The 19,676-nt window shown below is 37.8% G+C and overlaps 1 protein-coding gene across 1 annotated transcript; it reads right to left on the bottom strand.

Moving 5' to 3' along the window:
* Positions 1-15,827: 15,827 nt before the first annotated feature.
* Positions 15,828-18,277, bottom strand: LOC145735620 (uncharacterized). Its single transcript, XM_081989611.1, has 2 exons — positions 16,243-18,277; positions 15,828-16,145 (listed from the first exon to the last, which is right to left on the bottom strand). The coding sequence occupies exon 2, from the start codon at positions 16,143-16,145 to the stop codon at positions 15,828-15,830; it is 318 nt and encodes a 105-aa protein (XP_081845737.1). The 5' UTR covers positions 16,243-18,277.
* Between the last annotated feature and the right edge of the window lie 1,399 nt (positions 18,278-19,676).

Raw genomic sequence — 19,676 nt, 5'->3', positions numbered from 1 at the left:
TATCTGGACGACCTTATTGTTTTTGGTGAAACTTTAGAACAACATCTCGACAACCTGTCCGAGGTATTCCGTCGTCTCAGAGCTGCAAATCTTAGACTTAATCCAGAAAAGTGCCAGTTTTGCCGAAAATCCCTACGTTACTTGGGTCACCTGGTTACATCCAATGGTATCTGTACCGACCCAGAAAAAGTGTTCGCCATTCAAAATTTGCCGGCACCAACTACCGTTAGAGGTGTCCGTCGTTTCTTAGGCATTGCCTCCTGGTACCGTCGTTTTGTGAAAGGCTTTTCCCAGATTGCCGCTCCCCTAAACCGACTATTAAAGAAGGGAGTCAAGTGGTCTTGGTCAGAAGACCAACAGCAAGCGTTTGAACAGCTGAAGAAATACTTAACCGAAGCCCCTATTTTGGCATGTCCAGATTTTTCCCGACCGTTTGTACTACAAACAGATGCGTCGGATCATGGGCTAGGTGCTGCATTAATTCAGCATGATTCCAATGGAGACCACATCATAGCTTATGCAAGCAGAACGCTGACAGCTACCGAGCGGAAGTTTTTGGTGACCGAGAAAGAGTGCTTAGCAATAGTCTGGGGAGTTGAAAAGATGCGACCGTACCTGGAAGGTTACCGTTTTACCGTAGTGACTGATCACCAGTCGTTACGTTGGCTACACTCCTTAAAAAGCCCGTCCGGACGTCTAGCTCGTTGGAGTATTTATCTCCAACAATTTGATTTTGAAATCAAGTACCGTAAGGGAGTTTTGAATAAAGTCGCGGACGCTCTGTCACGAGGTCCGGTTCCGACAACGTCTACCGGTCCGCCAGATTCCGTAGCAGTAATTTAAGATTTTGAGCCGTGTTCTTGGTATCTGGCCAAGAAGAAAGCCGTTGAGAGTAATCTTAGTGAGTTTCCCGATTACTGCATAAAATACGGCCGCCTGTTCCGACATTTCTGGGATATAAATGAAGGTATCACCGCCGAACCGAACGCTCCTTGGAAACTTTGCGTCCCAAAAACTGCTCATGAAACAGTTTTACGGCAGAGCCATAATGAACCGACCGCCGGACATTTGGGAATAGCGAAAACTACCATCCGTATTGCCCAACGTTATTACTGGCCGGGAAAGCTTTCACAGCAGGCACCTCCAGGCCAGATGCAACCGTCTCGTAACAACAATCCCTGGGAAACCGTCAGTACCGATTTAGTTGGCTCTTTACCTCGTTCGGCCAAAGGAAACAACTACCTAGTAGTTTTCCAAGACCGTTTCACTAAATGGGTACAGTGTCGAGCAATAGGAAAGCAATAGCTCGTGCCGTAAGCCAGGCTTTCTACGAGGAAATTGGAGCTCGTTTTGGTTGCCCAAAGACCGTGCTGTCTGACAATGGCACCCAATTTACTGGCCAACTGTTCAAACAGTTGCTTGAGGAATTAGGAATAGCTCACCGTTTCACTCCGCCATATACGCCTCAAGCCAATCCTGTCGAGCGTACTAACAAGACGCTCAAAACAATGATTGCGCAATTCTGCGAGAATGATGTATATAGTGTAGAATAGTGTTACGTCCTGAGCACCCGTAACAGGGGCCGAGTGATAGTCGTAAGAATTTTTTTTTGTTTGTTATTACTTGTTGCTAGGACTTAAGTCTTAATTTAAGAGTCTGGTACGGAGATAAGAATTTAGTAGATTATTTGGTAACCGGGGAGGTAATCATTGAAGTTGTATAAAAAGTAAACTAGTTGTCTATTTTTACCTAAGAGAGAGGGGTGTGTAACGAAGTTACGAATAATTTTTGTTTTGTTTTCTGAGCCTAACGGACGGCTCAGCCGTTTGTTCCGTTTCTTCTGCGGCGAATTGCAGATAAATGAACTATTAATAGAAGCCATTTAGCGGAGGGACCAAAGCTAGTACTTTGGCAAAATACGATAAGCCGTATTTTTAAGTTATTATATTTTGACCGTTCTTGTTGGAAATAATTGGTAGAATTACAGGGTTGACAACAACGCTGAAGTATGATAGCGCTTAATAGGAAATTAATGGTTTACGGCTTTCCTTGTAGTTATAGTGTAGAACTGGGTTTTTTAAACAAGGTTTTTTTTCCCCTGTGTAGAATAAAAAAACCAACCACCACCTTAAGTACATCTGGGTTCAGCTGTCCCCCCTTGTAAAATGACAGCCAGCAGACTAGTGATCTAGTTAAGGTAGGCTTCCATGTCCTTAGTTTTGAAAGTAATTAACTAACATACTGTACAACTTTCAGCCTCTGAAGATGGGTGTGTGAATACACCCGAAACATGTTAGGCAGATAACAACTTATCTAATATATATTTGTGGAGATCGACTCTGAGTTTTGCTTTCACTTATATTGTACTTTTATATGTAGAGAATTTTTGAACTGTTCTGAGTAATTGAAAATAAATGATAATGCTTATGTGAGCTCTAATACTATTTTTATAAAATACTTGTTAAAAACTGTTATTATTTAAGTTGCGGTGTAAAAATAGTAGCGCGTGTAACGGAAGGTTAATAGTATGGTTTGAAAGGTCTTTAAGAACGCCAGCGCTGCGGTTCTAGGTATCGATCCTCAAGGAGATCCAAAAGGCGTATAAGAAGATGCAGACCTGGAATTAAGACGAAAAGCCAATTTTTAAACTATTTGCGGGTTTTTTGGAGCAAACATTGCGCATGGCCTCAAACGAAGATTGCCATAGAAAGAGCAAATGCTGGTAAGACCTTTTTTAACAACGTATTTTAACGAGGCCTTAACAAAGTTGGAGTTTAAGTCTAAAATTTCAGACCAACATTATGCAAATCCTTATAAACAGGCATGCAGCATGTAAAAAAAAGACAAAAGGAAGCCCGGCCGCAACAAACGGCGTAGCCGGAAACGACAATTAAAACGCAAGAAATCCAAAAAACCTTGTCTTGCCCCATGTGATAACTATAATGCCTCCTTATATGACGAATTGACTGCTCATATGACGAAAATATTCAGTTCCGTTAATTATATTACAATAGCAGAAATTTGGGCTTACGATTCTACTTAGTCCTACATAACAGTAACAGCCATTTTGTTTATAAAAGAGCACTCGGAACTGTAGTTCTTGAAGGCGTAAAATAGAAAGTCGCCATTCAGCTGACACTTTCGAAAATTATTTACTAGTATTTTCTTATTGCGATATTTTATTATATTATGTAAAACCACACATAAAGAGAAACAAATAGATACCTTTACAACACACTTGTTTCAAAACTGTGAGGTCTGACGAATCCGTCCACAAATTTTAAGTAAAAAGTGTCAGTAACAATGCGTCCAAAATCGGCGATTATTTGCTATAATATCATTTTATTATATTATATTAGTACCTGAATAATAGTACAACACTAATATTAGTTCATATTCCTATTGTGTAAGAATCAATGTAGTATTTAATGTGAGTGATAATAACAGCCCGAACACACTATATACACAATGGTTAAACATGTAATAATAAATTACTGACACAATTTACTCCGAGTATCGTGGGCTGATCATGTAACGAACGAGGACATACTGAGAAGAGCTGGTTTTTTAGGCCGTGAACTTTTTGAAAATATTAAAGAAGAAAAACTGGCTACCTTGGACACATCTTACGCGGAGAACGTTATCATTTCCAACGTTTTATTCTGCAGGGTAAAATAGAAGGAGGAAAGAGAGGAATAGATAGAAACAAACTAAACTGGCTGCAAAACATACGAAAATTGACAGGAATACGGGACTTCCAGGCACTACAAAATTCTGCAATTAATAGAATTACATAATGAGAGAAACGATGGACGCCTAGGCAGGAACCTTCATGGCAATTTACATGTTCTTTACGATATTATACTAAGAAAAATCCTAAGCGAGATTTCCGGTTTTCTACTAAAAAACTAATTAATTTTTTTTATTTAAATATTAAAATCAATTTTAATTTTAAATTAAAAATTTATTGAAATAAAATGGGGATGACGATCTAAAGTTTGTTTCGAAAATTCAGGTGAATCATAGTGACCTCATTTTTGCAAGAGTTCACTATCAGTCATGTGCTTGATGTATTTGTTTGGACTTTGATTATACAGGGTGTTTTTTAATAAGTGCCCGATATTGCAGTGGACGATTCCTCAGGTATTTTAAAGGTAAAAAGTCCATATAGGCATGGGTATGCAAGGCCATACTTATTGTGTCGTATATGTTTTTTCTATGTAATTGTGACATTAATAAGGATATTTTGACGAAACTTGGTATTCCTGACTGTTCCGGTAAGTAATTGTTGTTTATTTGCAATAGCAAATCTAGGAATGTTTAAAATATTGTCAGAATGTTTCACATTTAAACATAGAATTTTTGCACGTAATAATTTTTTCCATATTTTCTATTATTACAAGAAAATTGGCTATGTCTACTGGAGCGTCTGCACGTCGTACTACTATAATTAACTGCACAAATGCGACAATGCAAACTTAGACACACATTTCTGGCTTATTTATTGAGCTACCGAGATCGCATGTACATTTTGTGATTTTGTGTAGCTAGCGACAGAGCGGCAAGCGGTAGAGCGGTGCCGCAAATGTTTATGTATCTGCTAAATTGGTTGCATTATTCAGTGTCGTGCTGCTTACCGGCTAGTCTGGACATATATTTTTCTTTCTCCGCTCGTCCTTTCGTCGTCTTTTTGGTCGTCAATTTTGGGTGTAAATTTACATTTTGGTATATCCAAAAAACGGTGATGGTTTCTAATATTTACGAAATAGGTGGTGATATTCGCCAGATTTTAGACGGCTCCTATTTATTGTATATACCCCATATTTTCTTTTTCTAACATGATTTGTAATTTCATACAGAAGTAAAAGATTTAACATTTACCCCGTAGTCTTTATAATTAAGACTTAGATTTGGATTTTAGTATATTCGCTTATTACAGGTCGCTCAAATTAATATTTCAAACTGAATCCATTTTAGCCAGGACAGGAGGCAAACGGGAAAGGAGTACTGCTTGACGCTCAGTCGCTCACCGCTTGCCGTTCCTATCGTAGACAAAGGCTTAAGAGTTAATTTGCAATTCTCAGCTATCAACGCTTCTAATTTACTTAAGGTTTTCCACCGACACCCCAGAAGATATAATAAGGATAGCGCCAAAGCGGGGTTTTGCAGGACTTTCCGAGCCTAACGATTCGACGGGTCCATCCATAAATCCTAACCAAGCAAGTGTGTAGTGATGTGCAGAACGAACGTAAGATCTTTGGATCCCATGACACTATACCGGTCAAGTACTGGTGTACGCAGTGTATGGGCGAGTTTGATGAATTGGAATACCTGGAATTCCATGTTGTTGGTCATCAAGTAAACTCCACTGGGGATGCTGACTGTATTGCATGGGCTGGCAAAATTAATGAACTAGATGCAACTAATAATGGAACTACATACACAAAATCCAAGTTCCTATTCCTCCCAACATTCTGAATAATGAAGCATCATTAAGTATGCCATTTTAAACCAAACAAAACGTAAACAGCTGGACAGAAGTTAAATAGTTTAATAAGGCGGTTATTCTTTTTGTAATGAAAAACGGCAGCCCACCTGAAGCTACTATAGGAGAGGTTATTAAGAAGACATAGCGGACTAAAGATACTAAACTAACTTACTAAAAAGAAAACTGAAGAATTACAATCTTGAGTTGGTTTGGACCTGAAACATACTAGGCTTTTTCGGTGCATTAAGATGGCATATTCTCGTCAATAAGAACATCAGAATCCAATTTAGAAAAATGGTAACGTTTTTAAATGTCTAAATAAGACAGTTATTAAGATTTTTGAGTAGGGATATATTGTCGTAACTATTAGAGTTAAGTATATTATGACATAATCCAGGTCTGTGCTTTGTGGGTACGTAACGTACAATGCTTGTTCAGTTAAATTGACAAGTTTCAAGTAAATCTAGGTCAGGTACGTCAGGACATAAAAGCTGCTACATTGCAAATCACTGGTAACACAGTCAACTAACCTACCTTAGTGTATACCAAACGAATACGTGTAGCTGTAAAGCAGATCGATCTTTGATACGGTACTCATCTAAGAAGTTATCCCCTGTTTGCAACCTTCTGGTGATATGGTCATATACGTGTAACTGAAAGGCGGAACATTTCATTTGGCCGGTTCATCTTAAAAAGCTTCACCACGCTTTAGTGTGTGGCGATCAAGCCGTGTAATTTAAATGCGGAGCGTACTTGATGACATACCTAGAGGGTATATGATCACGACAATCAAAATAGTGAAACTATGGTTTCAAAAAAAAGTGAGTTCCTCTACTTCTGAATTAGACCAATTAGGATAACTAATTATCCATTTTACGTATCGCCTTTTGGAACACACCTTTCATTCTTTCATCCTCATCTTCCAAAAATTGCGCTTAAAATTAAATGGTTTCAGGCAATGAAAGTATATATACCAGGTGTCCAAGAGCACCCTGGACATGATGACTGATTTTTTTGCGCCTGTACGGTTGATTTGATTGAAAAACCGTAATAATGAAAGTTGTAGTACCTATCACGGACTAGTTGTCTGTATTTTTTTCAGATCTCTAACTTGAGCCGTTTCGTCGTAAAACACGAACAAAAATGAGAAAATTTAAACTTTTGGCCTGCACTGTATAGGCGGTTGTCGGGCAACGGGTAAACAGGTCATTGTTGCTGGTACGGTTGCTCGACAACCGCTTATACAGTGCAGGTAAAAAGTTACAATTTTCGCATTTTTGTTCGTGTTTTACGACGAAAGGGCTCAAGTTACAGATCTGAAAAAAATACAGAAAACTAGTCCGTGATAGGTACTACAACTTTCATTATTACGGTTTTTCAATCAAATCAACCGTACAGTCGCAAACAAATCAAAACCGTTTTCCCATGTTAATCTCCTATGTCCAGGGTGCTCTTGGACACCTGGTATAATCTTTCCGTAATTTGGCCACCAACTCGGCCAAACAATGTAACGTGACTATTTGAATTTCTGGTCTGAAATTCCGCATTTTTAGAAAAATTTCATGGAGCATCTTCTTTTATAAACCAATATTTGCAACGGCAACGGCAAACTGGACTATAGTAGGTGAGATAAACTTTTCATTGCGTTTAGTCAAGAATCCCATTCCATCAAAACCTTCTGTTCAATATGTCAACTAATATAACACATTAACTTACTTATTTATTTACGTAGAAACGTATAATTTGTATTGTGTGGAAACGGATAATTTTAAATTATCCCGCAGGTGATCTAGGAGATTATGATCCAGTTAGTCACTAAGAAGAAGATGTGTGTTAGAAACTATTGAAGAAAAGGTCATGGACAATCACCAGAAACAGCTGAAAGCCCAAGATCAGTCACAGATGGAAAATAGTTACTTAAAAATACCCGACACGCTTTGCTCTTATGGCATTGATCCTAATCCAGTAAAAGTGAGTTAACTGAAATAAGAACAAGTAAGTACTTCATGTCAGAATTAGGGATTGTTGCGGGATCACAAAGGAACTCAGCTTAATTTAGGTATAAACTGCAGTAAAATACTCCCCTTTCGAAGTATAAAAACCCATACCTTAGGATAGGGGAGTGCCTCTCAGATGTGGATCGTAGCTGTGAAATGAAACAGCCGAGTAAACTAAATCTAGTACTGGACAGCGGCAGCTGGCTTCATTAAGTTAGAATACCTATAGCGCACTTTTAATACAACCCATGTAGCAAATAATATGTATGTTGTCAATTTTTAGTGTTCGGTGCGAACACTTTTGGACGAGTAAAGCACCTGCGTTCAAGAGTCGTTCATGTTATTATAAGTATAAGCAGAAGGATCAATGTAAATAGAGATTTACTTGAGGCAATAAATTGGGTTATGATTTTGTATATACCGTCGTCTCACTTCTTCCACACTAACCCCTTAACATGACAATATATTTCCCGATCGGGTTCATTCTGGTCGAAAAGAGCGGAGGCTTGGTTCAGTGCTTTCCGTCACGCACAAGCGTCCCGACGTGTCGGGCGTGGTATAGTAGATCCTGACGATACATCAGCTGTGTATGTATTTATCTTCCGATTAATAGCCTTGACACTTTCGTTCATGTGGATTAGTAATCTTACTATGATAATTTATACAATATATTAGTGCGCCATCTCAAATCTAGTTAATTCCAACACTGGGAACATTAAGTACATTTTGAGTAGGCCAATTTTAGCTGTGCTAATAGAAGGAAACATCTCTTCATAAATAGTATCTGCCCTAGAGCTATTAATTTTTCTGGTAGAGATTAGTCAGTAAGTAAGTACATGAACTTGAAATCTTCAATTAGCTTTAACACTAATAAATCGCAACCAACTGATTTAGTAAACACTGCTATATTGTCACGAATGAAATTTTTTTTAGACGCTTGTATAATATATTTTTATTTACTGTCAGTTGCTGTAATATTAAAGTGATTGATAGTTGATTCATATTGTCACGAATGGAAAATCCATTAATTTAAAAGATGGACTTATTATTTAAAAGTATAAATTCATTAAATTGAAGCAGATCTTCGGAGATGGCAAAATAATAAAATGCGCGAGGCAAAGTTACAGTCAGAATGCACGTAGTGCATCATCGCTATTTTTAGCGATGACAAATTCCCGCTACTGTTGCGATGCGGGCGAAGAGGAATAACAAACTACGTCAGCCAGTCAATCAGGTATAAATTGAGCTCGACATGCGTTGGTAAAGGGGGGACGATCAGAGACAGTCGAAGACTCTGCCTCAGACAGTAGAGCCCAACCGGAAGACTCGGCTCGTACCACAAAATGTAGTCGTCCCGAATTCTGCAACCCGCACCGGGTTCATAAATTAATTAAATAGTAAACCATTATCTTAAATTATAATAAATCGCTAGTGCCAAACCCTTCAGAAAGCTGCCCTCATAATTGTTTAACAAATGTAAGTATGTATTTGTTATTGTAATATTTCGTGCATGTAAAAGGTATTGTTTAAAGTGCTACTTTTGGGAATTATGTTGAAGGTTTTATTCCGATTCACTAAGTTGATAAACCAACCATTTTGTCAATTAGTTTTAACTGTTATTTAGTTATTAAATTATATTGTCACGAATGGAAAATCCATTAATTCAAAAGATGGACTTATTGACTTAAAAACATAAGGAGGGATTGCGAAATTTAATTAAATAAATTTCGCAATCCCTCCTTATGTTTTTGCTTAATTGTTATGTTTTTGCTTAATTGTTATTAATTTGTTAATCCTTATGATTTGCGAAATATTAAGCGCACGAGGCAAGGTCACACCATGATGCACCGAGTGCATCATATCGGTGATGAGTCACCACCACCTGCTTTGCAGGAATATGAGAAATAGGCGACGAACAATAACAAACTACGTCAGCCGATCAATCGGGTATAAAACACGCCGATTTCAGCAGTATAGGATGAGTGTGAACAAATCGACAGTACCAGCCGAACCAAGAAGTCGAGATGTCGACTCTCTTCGGGAAAAGAAGATCAAGTTAAGTAGTCCATTCTCCAGAGCTGTTCCAACACGAAAGTGACTAAGCCAGCCGCCAGAAAATGCGTATAATATAAGTCCTTAGCTTATGTATTTATGTAAGTACAATGGTTGAGTTATTAACTTTTGGTGTGACTGTATTGTACCGATCCACTTATAAATGTTTGGTTAATAGATTTAAGTGTTTAATAGAAAACTCAGTGTTTGATTCCATCCTTAAAACTGAGATCCCGGCGCGACGTTTAACGTCGTGAGTCAGTTTAATTGATGAACCCAGAAGGGCTCATAAATTAAACGTAACATTTGGTGGAGGCGCCGGGTAATTATTAAGTTTAATTATTAAGAAAAATTACATTTGGTGGAGGTGCCGGTCTGTTTTGAGATGGATGAAAAACGATAGTTGAGTTTTTTATTTTTATTTTATCTTTTGGGGTATGATACAGATTCAGGAAAATAATGTGTGGGCTATAAAAGTATTATTTTCTTTTGGCTAGGGATAGTAAAGTTGATTTATTTAGTGATTTTTTGGGGATTACCAGCTAAGGAAATTTTAATTATTATTTTTTTGTGCATGGGTGTATTAATGCTTGTGTATTTTAGCGTTAAAAAAATTATTAGTTTGATGAAGAAGCAAATTCGCAAAGAAATTGCCAGGAATAATCAACTTGTTTAAAAAAAAACAGAATAATTTGAAAAAAAATAAATATAACACATAAATGAATTTAAACGGTCATTTAAAAATTGTCCATGAGTGAATCGAGTGACAAAGATCGAGGAAAAACTCGCAGTAGGGCTCAAAGTTTGTCGGAAAAAGAAAAATGCGTGTTACGGAAAGCTATCGCTAAAGGTCGAAACCCAGAAAAAGTGATAAAAGAATTAAAGGATTTCAAACCCGAGCATCACAGTTCGACTGTGAGTTCTCCTGCTCCGACACAAACGGCAACTTCTTCACGAAAACAAAAGCTTGACAAACCCAGTTCAGTTGTTTGTTTGACAAGCAGTGAGTACGAAGAAAATACTCTTGACAATACTGTCGTGAGCGTTCAAGCTCAAACTCCCCAAGCCTCGGTTTCAACTTCTAAGCCCCAATCCACGGAAGTTTATTTCAAACCAAGAGCTTCTTTAAGTAGAACTCCGCCTAAACCGCCAGAAACAGAAGGGCCTTGGCAAGAAAGTCCCTTAGAAGTGGTAGTGCCACCAAAGCTTACCTTATCCCGCCCCTCAGAATTATTACAAAGTTCTAATAATCCTTGCCCAACCCCTGTGATTCGGGAAAGAAACCGTGCCATACGCCCTAACAATACTTCAGTAATGGCTAACATGACTTTACAGGCAGCTTTGGCTGAGCCAAAAACTCCAGCCACCCCAAAGTTTACATGCCCACTTACATTTAACCCTTCTATTGACTCTCCCATTATTTTTGTGCATAAATACAAAAAAGCAGCGATTGTAAATAGCTGGTCAGAAAATCACAAAATATCTTATTTAGCTAATTTTTTGGAAGGTCCAGCCCATACATGGTTTGGTAATTATATTAGTGAGCCAGAAAATCAGATGAAAACATGGCTAAATATAAAATCAGATTTTTTGATGAGTTTTCAGGAGGACAGCCACTCCGAAAGTTATAATTTCGATTAAACACTCGCAAACAGCAAGACGTCGAGAATATAAAAAAGTACTATTATGATCTATTAGCAATCGCAAACGAGATTGAGCCGGAAATTACTTTTGATGCGTTTAGGGATCATTTTGAAAATGGTTTGCATCCATCTTATTATGAGATGTATTATTTGCTTAGCTCAAGTAACAGAAATTTTGACGATTTAAAGCAATTGGTGATAAAGCTAAGAGATATAAAAGAAAGAACATTAGTAAATCAAATGACACAAAGTACAGCTTTATTGTCAGTATCTGCGGCAGTGAACAGTCGAAATCAAAGTAGCAATAATAACCCAACAAATCGGCAAAGGAACTGGAATGACACCAGGCCACGAACATTTTTTAATAGAAATTTTTCAAATACAGTTCAAAATCAGACACGAAATACTTATGTTCCAAGGGTGAATAATTTTAGGCCAAATCAAAATGGTCCGAGGTACAACTCATTCAATAGGGGGCGACAATTTGTAAGAAACAATTCGCAACAACCCCAGAACCACGATACTTTTAATAGGGACAGAAATCAGTTTTCTAATCAAAACTGGAGAAATAATGATAATAATAATAATTTGCCTCGTACGAGAACGCACGACGGCCGGGTTATTTGCATTGATTGCCGTAGGACCGGTCACGTGTCTTGTAACTCCAATAACAGGCCTTTTCAAAGGAATGCACCTCAAGGCCGGAGAAACCCAAACGGCAGAGGACAATTTCAAAACTAAGAAGCCCGAACGAAATTGTCCAATTGTCATCCACGGGCATCAGTAAACAAACATTAATAGTACATATCACAGTTAACGATAAAGATAACGTCCCTGTTTTACTTGATACGGGAGCTTGTAAAAATATAGTCGACATAAATTATATCAGTAACATGAGACGGTTACAAGACAATATACAACTGATAACAGCAGGAGGTTATACAGTTCAACCTCTCGGCAATTCTGAGGTAATTATAAAAGTTAATGGCACAATTATTTCCGTTGAGGCACTAGTGGTGCAAAATTTATCAAAAGCCTTGATATTGGGACATAACTTCTTGGCTAGTAAAAAATCATTAATTGACTATAATACCAATACTGTGACATTATACCATGAACTTGACCCATTGATTTTACATTTTGGCAACAATGTCAAAAACAACATTGGAAAAATAGAACAAATGGAAGATACTAATAATGTATTTGCAAACGTCGAGATTGAGTCAACCGCGCGAAGTTTTAAAGTTACACTTGCAACCGACTACATGGTCAAGGTTGGTCGCGGGATAACGGTACGACTGAACTGTGCCTTATCTCCGCACGAGTTCACAAAGTACTGCTTTATCGAGAACGATAAATACCTACGACCAAGAGGATTGATTTGTTGAAAAGAAGTGTTCATATTAAAAAATACCACAATCGGTTATTTAGAAAAAAATATAGAAATGGATATAACAAAAATTCCAGTTCACTGTATTGATGAAACTGAAGATGATGAAGAAATGATTACCATAAATGACCATAATCTAAGTAATATAACGAACCCAGAATTGTGTAACAAATTGCAGACATTACTTTCAGAATATAGTGACGTTTTTTCAAAAACACCAAAATATATGGGAAAAACTGATGTTATTGAACATGAGATTGATGTAGGAAATGCTAAACCTATAAAACAAAAACCCTACAGAGTAGCACAAAAAGAAAGAGAGATAATAGATAAACAAATAAGAGAAATGGAACAATACGACATAATAAGGCAAAGTAACTCGCCCTGGGCAAGTCCCGTCGTATTAGTAAAGAAAAAGTCTGGAGAGACACGATTTTGCGTGGGTTATCGCAAGTTGAACAATGTAACGGTAAAAAATTCGTGGTCAGGATCTAATATTGAGGATATTTTGACTTACTTAGGATACGCCCAATATTTCTCATCGTTAGACATGTATTCAGGTTATTGGCAAGTCAAAGTAAAAGAAGAAAGTAAGCCACTTACTGCCTTTACAGCGCCAGGTCACGGATTATGGGAATTTAATGTAATGCCTTTTGGATTGTGCAATGCCCCGGCAACATTTCAACAGTTAGGAGATGTAGTGTTTAGAGATTTAAAATGGAAAGATGTTTTAATTTACATGGACGACATTATAATTTTTTCTAAAACAATAGATGAACATTTGGAAAAATTACGTAAAGTTTTCAATAGACTTCGAAGTGCAGGCCTAACACTAAAACCTAAAAAATGTGAATATTTAAGAGAAAAAATTAATATTCTTGGTTATACAATTTCGAAAGATGGAATTTTTCCTGATAAATCAAAATTAGTTTCAATTGAAAATTTTTCAAGGCCAAAAAATGTAAAGGGTGTACAAAGTTTTTTGGGACTTTGTAACTACTACCGGAAGTTTATAAAAAATTTTGCAAAAATTGCACGTCCTTTACATGATCTGACAAAGAAACAAAATAAATTTGATTGGCAGCACATACATGACAAAGCGTTTGAAACACTAAAACAAAAATTGATTAGTGAACCAGTTTTGGCACATTTTCAACCAAATAAAGGATGTGAATTAAGGGTAGATGCATGTAAAGATGGAATCGGAACAATATTATTGCAGGAAGATCATGAAAATGCGTTACACCCAATAGCATATGCAAGTAGAAGCCTTAGTAAAGCTGAAAAGAATTATTCTATAACAGAACTTGAAGGGTTAGCAGCTATATGGGCGCTATCCTATTTTAGACACTTTATTTGTGGAAAACCTATAAAAATAGTGACTGATCATCATGCGCTATGTTGGCTAAAAACCTTGAAAGAGACTACTGGACGTTTAGCGCGTTGGGCGTTAAAATTATCGGGGGTAATTGCACAAGTGCATAAAAATTACCGATAATTTTGCATGAAAACTTGTTATCTCTTAACTGCATGAGTTTATTTTTATATTTTTTTGGCGAAAGAGCCCGACACCGAAGGTGGAGGGCTTTTTTAGAAAAAAATATGAAAATGACCGAATGCAGTTTGCAAAGATAACAAGTTTGAACGCAGAATTATCAGGTCATTTTTAAGGCACGAATGTAATTTTGGGGAATATTTCCCGAATAAAGAAAATGTTTTGGATTTGCTGCCACTATAGATTGCTCAATGGAGCTCATTGAGCAAGTTCCAAACCGTTCATTAATTTTTGTTGACATCGCGTTTGACATTTTTTGCTTACAAAAAGTCAAAAAACTGCGCAAGGACAACAATTAGTGTACTAGCAATAAGCTATACAACAATGCAGTCGTTATAGATACGTACAGTGCAATTATCGAAATGCAATTATCACTTTAGAATGCAATTATCGCTGTCATTCTGGTGAAAATCCACTGCTCATATGGGACATTTAACACATGAGGGAAATAATCGGAATTTGACTACACAGTACATCATAAATCAGGAATTGCTCACAGAGATGCAGACTGCGTAAGCAGATATCCTGTTTTGCCAGCGAATACGAAAGTACAAGAAATTGACGAAATACCAACCTTTTTATTAGATATACGTAACATTGCAGAATTACAAGCAAAAGATGAAAACATTTTGGAAATAATTCAGGCTATAAAACATCCTGAAGAAACTACAATTGGTATACGCAAGCAAGCGAAAAATTTTAGGTTTGAGTCAGAAGTTTTGTACCGTATAAACTCGCATGGAGTGGGCCGGACTAAACTTTTAGTGATACCGCAACAGTTAATAGGGGAAATTTTGTACTCCCACCACTCGGAACCGCTGAGTGGCCATTTGGGATTCTCAAAAACCCTAGCGAAAATAAACATAGATACTATTGGCAAGGGTTGCAAAAGGACGTGGAACGTTTTGTAAAAGGATGCCCGGATTGTCAGGCCAGGAAAGGCCAACAAAATCAAAAGCCTATCGGTCTGTTACATCCTATCCCAGTTGGCACCCCATTTGAAAAGGTTGGAATAGATTTGTTAGGTTCGTTTCGCAGAAGTAGCAGCGGCAAAACCATGATAGTGATAGCGACAGATTATGCCACAATGTGGGCGGAGACTGACGCGTTACCGAGCGGCAAAGCCGGACCTGTAGCAAAGTTTATACTAGACAGAATTATTACAAAACACGGTGCACCTAAGGAATTGTTAAGCGATAGAGGGAAAGTTTTTCAATCAGAATTGGTTACGGAATTGCTAAAAAAGATGGGGACAACGAGTCAGTTTACTACTGCGTATCATCCCGCAACTAATGGCTTAACAGAAAGATTTAATAAAACTTTAGACAATATGTTATCTATGTATACTAATACTATTCAATCAAATTGGGATGAATATCTTCCACATGTGACTTTTGCGTACAATTCTGCAAAACAGGATAGTACTAAATTTTCACCATTCATGCTGGTGTACGGTCGTGAACCTATTTTACCAACAGAAGCAAACTTGTTGCCACCCTTAGAAAGTAGTAATAGCGACCAAATTAGAGACGTTGGTTTAGCAGTCAGAAATTTGGCAGTTGTGGACTATGAAATATGAAAGAGCATTTCACAAAAATCGAAAACTGAGGTAGTCCATGTAAGCAGAATTTTACCTTACCATAATCCATGGACACCAGAAGGAACCCCTCAACTAAAGTAATACAAGCATTTCAGTTAATATTCATTTATTTAAAAAAAATAAATAAAAATTTATGGTCTTGGCATTGGTGCCAATGGCCTCGACCGCCAAACGGGGCGCCGCTGATGTTGGGGACCCATCAACTTGCTCTTCATTTTTCCGCTCTTCCGGCGGGGGGTTTTGGGGTTCAGGAGGAGCCTCTACCTCACTAGCCGCGGAAGGACCGGCATCGGCCTCAGGCCCCATTTTAATGGTGGCCTCACCCACAGTGTTGCGGGCACGCTGGGCAGCCAATAAGGCCATAAGTCGGCGACCACGGCCCCGCCCCTTTTCATTATCCCCTCCATTTCCAGGCTCCATCTGAAAGGAAAAATATTGTTAACATTTTTTTTTTCTTTGGAAAAAAACCTATATGGGTGATAATAAATAATAGAAAAAAAAAAACATTTATACTTACTTTCAAATAAAACAAAAGGAAGGAAAAAATCACTCAAACGGCTTCCGTAGAGGTCGGAGGACGAACTGTGGAGAATGTGATAAGACAACCGTATAAATGCAATTCAGAACCCTCTCTACCGGAAAACCAGGATGCTGAGGTTAGCAAATTACTTCCAGACAATGAACTTGTCATATTAGACTCAATGTTAAAGTTATCAGAGAAATGTTTTCCCAACAGTTAATAAGTGCACCATGCTTAAACCCATGGGATTCGCTGATTTGGCCAATTTGGAATATTATTTCAATGAGACCAGACATTGTTCAATACAGACCGAGTAATGCATAAAATGCAAAATGCAATTAAAGCATAATGTTCAAACAAAGTAACAATTATGATGTACGGCTCCACATACTGAGCTGTGTACTTATTTTTACAGGGTCCAAGGATTTTATTCTGTTATCTGCGTCTGAATTTTTATTGCGCAAATTCTTAAAATTCAAGAACAGATATCAGTTTAATTTTCCCTATAAGATAAAAAATGGTTACATGCAATGAAAATAAAAATATTGAATGTTGTCAGTGTAATGTAGGTACCTACCAACAAATAAAGATAAATATCTGAAAAAATTAATATTATCGGTGTAATAATCACCTTGAACATATAGTTGTTTATGCATTTTTGCGAGGAAAGCAACTAATTCGCGAGCGATGAGAAATGAATCTGTCGCTGCGCGCATAAATAAATGACTAATTTCAATAGTCCGAGTTAGGAAGACGGTTTACATTATGTGCATATTGATTTTCATTACGTGATTTTTGAATCAACCGAATCATTCCCAATACACGCATACTTATATACCGAATGCTACGTTTCACCAGTTTCGGGTACCAGTAGTACCCCAAACACAACAAAGGGATGATGGAAGGTTCATCAGAAGTAAATTCTGCTGGCGCATCTTCTGGAGGTGCATTTGGACCACAAACTTTTATGGGACCACCTGAATCCCACGCAAGTCAGGTTGTCCGCAATCCGGCACTGTGCCCAAATCCGGATAACCAGGTGCAAGTGCAAGCAGGGGGGCCCATTAAGCCTCAAACTAGAGAGAATCCTGAGCAAGCGGTAGCACAGCCGTTTGTTGCTCAGTTAGAGCCTTTTGGAAATATAGGGCCATATTCTGCTTATCAGCAGCAATAAGGTCTACTTATCGATTATTCTTGGAAATTATACATTAATGTTTACGAGAATAATCTAGTCATGAAATTAATCCAATTATATTTTAGCGCTATGAACTAATAAGGTGCAATAAAAAATGTTTCGCTGAGGAGGCGAATATTCCTGACACGACGCTCCGACAATCTTGTTGGTTGATGACGAACGACTAACATAACAAATAAAATAATGATAACAGTAAACGACCGTTCAAGTTGTTTACATGACTAATTTTGTTCACGCAGTGCATACACGGAAATCCTTGCTTTACAGCATTAGGGGAATAAATTTCATACGTTCCATTTTTTATTTTTTAGGAATGGAAAATGGATCGTACATACTAACACATAAATAAGAGCTAAAAATAATTTTGTTATAAGACATGATATTGTATATTAAGCCTTAAGTAGCACATATTAACCTTTGTTCTTATATTTCATGTAACACTGAGGACTATATGAGAAGGAAGCCAAAACAGACTATGATTAGCCATTATTGTTATTGGAACTCACGAAGTGCTTGGACATTGGACCGTATACTGATAAACTACACGTAAAGAGTTTATCGATTGGACAATTCACATCACAAACATTAATAGGACATAGAAGATGATGGTGATGTGATGTGAGGTGCGAAGTTTTGCTCATAAGAGTAAGTCTTGTCAAACTTTTCCCAGTGTTGCGTTATTTTGTTTTTTTTTTCTGCCGGAAGCAAAGCGATTACAGTTAAGTTCATAATTTGAACTATGTATGTTTATTACAGAAGCATAACTTTATTCTATAATATTGTTAGAATAAGTACTAACTTATTATTAAGAAATGATTGTAACCAGTGTCCTTGGACAAACTTAACTGAGTACTATGGAATACTCACATATGTAAACCTACTAACCATTTATCATAATGCCTTCATATGTACACATGTAACCTTTAAACTTGTATTAGGCTAAACGATATATTTTTATTTTTGTTGTAAATTTTAATTATTGTACCGTCGTACTCCTTAATAACACACTTCTTGTACAACACTGTATATTGTTTACAAACAATAAACTGACACTGACTTTTAACCTCGTTATCTGACAACTTCGACTTCACTACAACCATCAACTCAACAACTAACTAACCAGGCCTGGTTCAGCTGCTTATATAGGCTTCCATGGTTTCTAGAAAGTTCCTAAATATTCATGAAATTGACTTTCTCTCTCACACTCATTAAGCTATAACATAAATCTCTCTCTATATAAGCAACGGAGCCAGGATTTTCTAGAACACAGACAAAAGAATGTAGAACGTAAACAAAGCAACGTAACATACAGGGGTAACAACAAATTACTAAAGAAATCCTAACTAATAATCAAAAGTTCGCTTTGCAACACTGCCCCCCTCCTAGAGTTGATCGTCCCGATCATCAACTTCACCAGCTTTGGGTGGTCGGTAAGGTGCAAGTCGATCCAGGTGAACTATTTTCATTTTCGCCCGATGTCCTCGCTGTATTCTGTAGACGACGTCGTTCAGACGCTTTATAACGTCGTAGGGTCCCTCCCATGACCTCTGTAGCTTCGGCGACTTTCCTTTCTTTCGAGCAGGATTGTATAACCAGACCTGATCACCGGCTTGGAATCCGCTGCTGTTGGCCCTTTTGTCATATCTTGTCTTTAGTCGGTCGCTTGCAAATTTCAACTTCTGCCGGACTTCCTCATGGATCACGTGCAAGCGTTGCGCCAATTTTTCTGAATAGCTATCACAAGAGGCTGGGGGTTCTTCCGGTCGTCCAAAAAGAAGATACATTGGCAAACGAAGCTCCCTTCCAAAGACAACACTAGCTGGTGTTTTGCCAGTGGAATCATGTACTGCCGATCGATAAGCCATCAGGAACAACGGAATGTGCTGATCCCAATCTGTCTGATTGTTATCGACGACTATCCTTAGGTAGTTGTCTAGTGTCCGGTTGAAACGTTCCACCATTCCGTCTGACTGTGGGTGTAATGGAGTAGTTCTGGTTTTCTTAATTCCCAATCGGTCACACACTTCCGTGAATACTGCCGATTCGAAATTACGCCCTTGATCCGAATGCAGCTCCCTCGGTACTCCAAATCTGCAGAAGAAGTTGTCAACCAGAACTTCTGCTACAGTAGCGGCTTCCTGGTTTGGTATTGCGTACACTTCTGGCCATTTACTGAAGTAGTCCATTGCGACCAAGACATAGCGATTTCCGGAATTAGTTTTGGGAAAAGGTCCAG

Source organism: Ips typographus, linkage group LG11, assembly GCF_016097725.1.
Source record: "Ips typographus isolate SLU linkage group LG11, UJ_Ityp_2.0, whole genome shotgun sequence".
NCBI lineage: Eukaryota > Metazoa > Arthropoda > Insecta > Coleoptera > Curculionidae > Ips > Ips typographus.
Note: the sequence above shows the minus strand (reverse complement) of the source record. Positions and strands in the feature narration are given on the sequence as shown.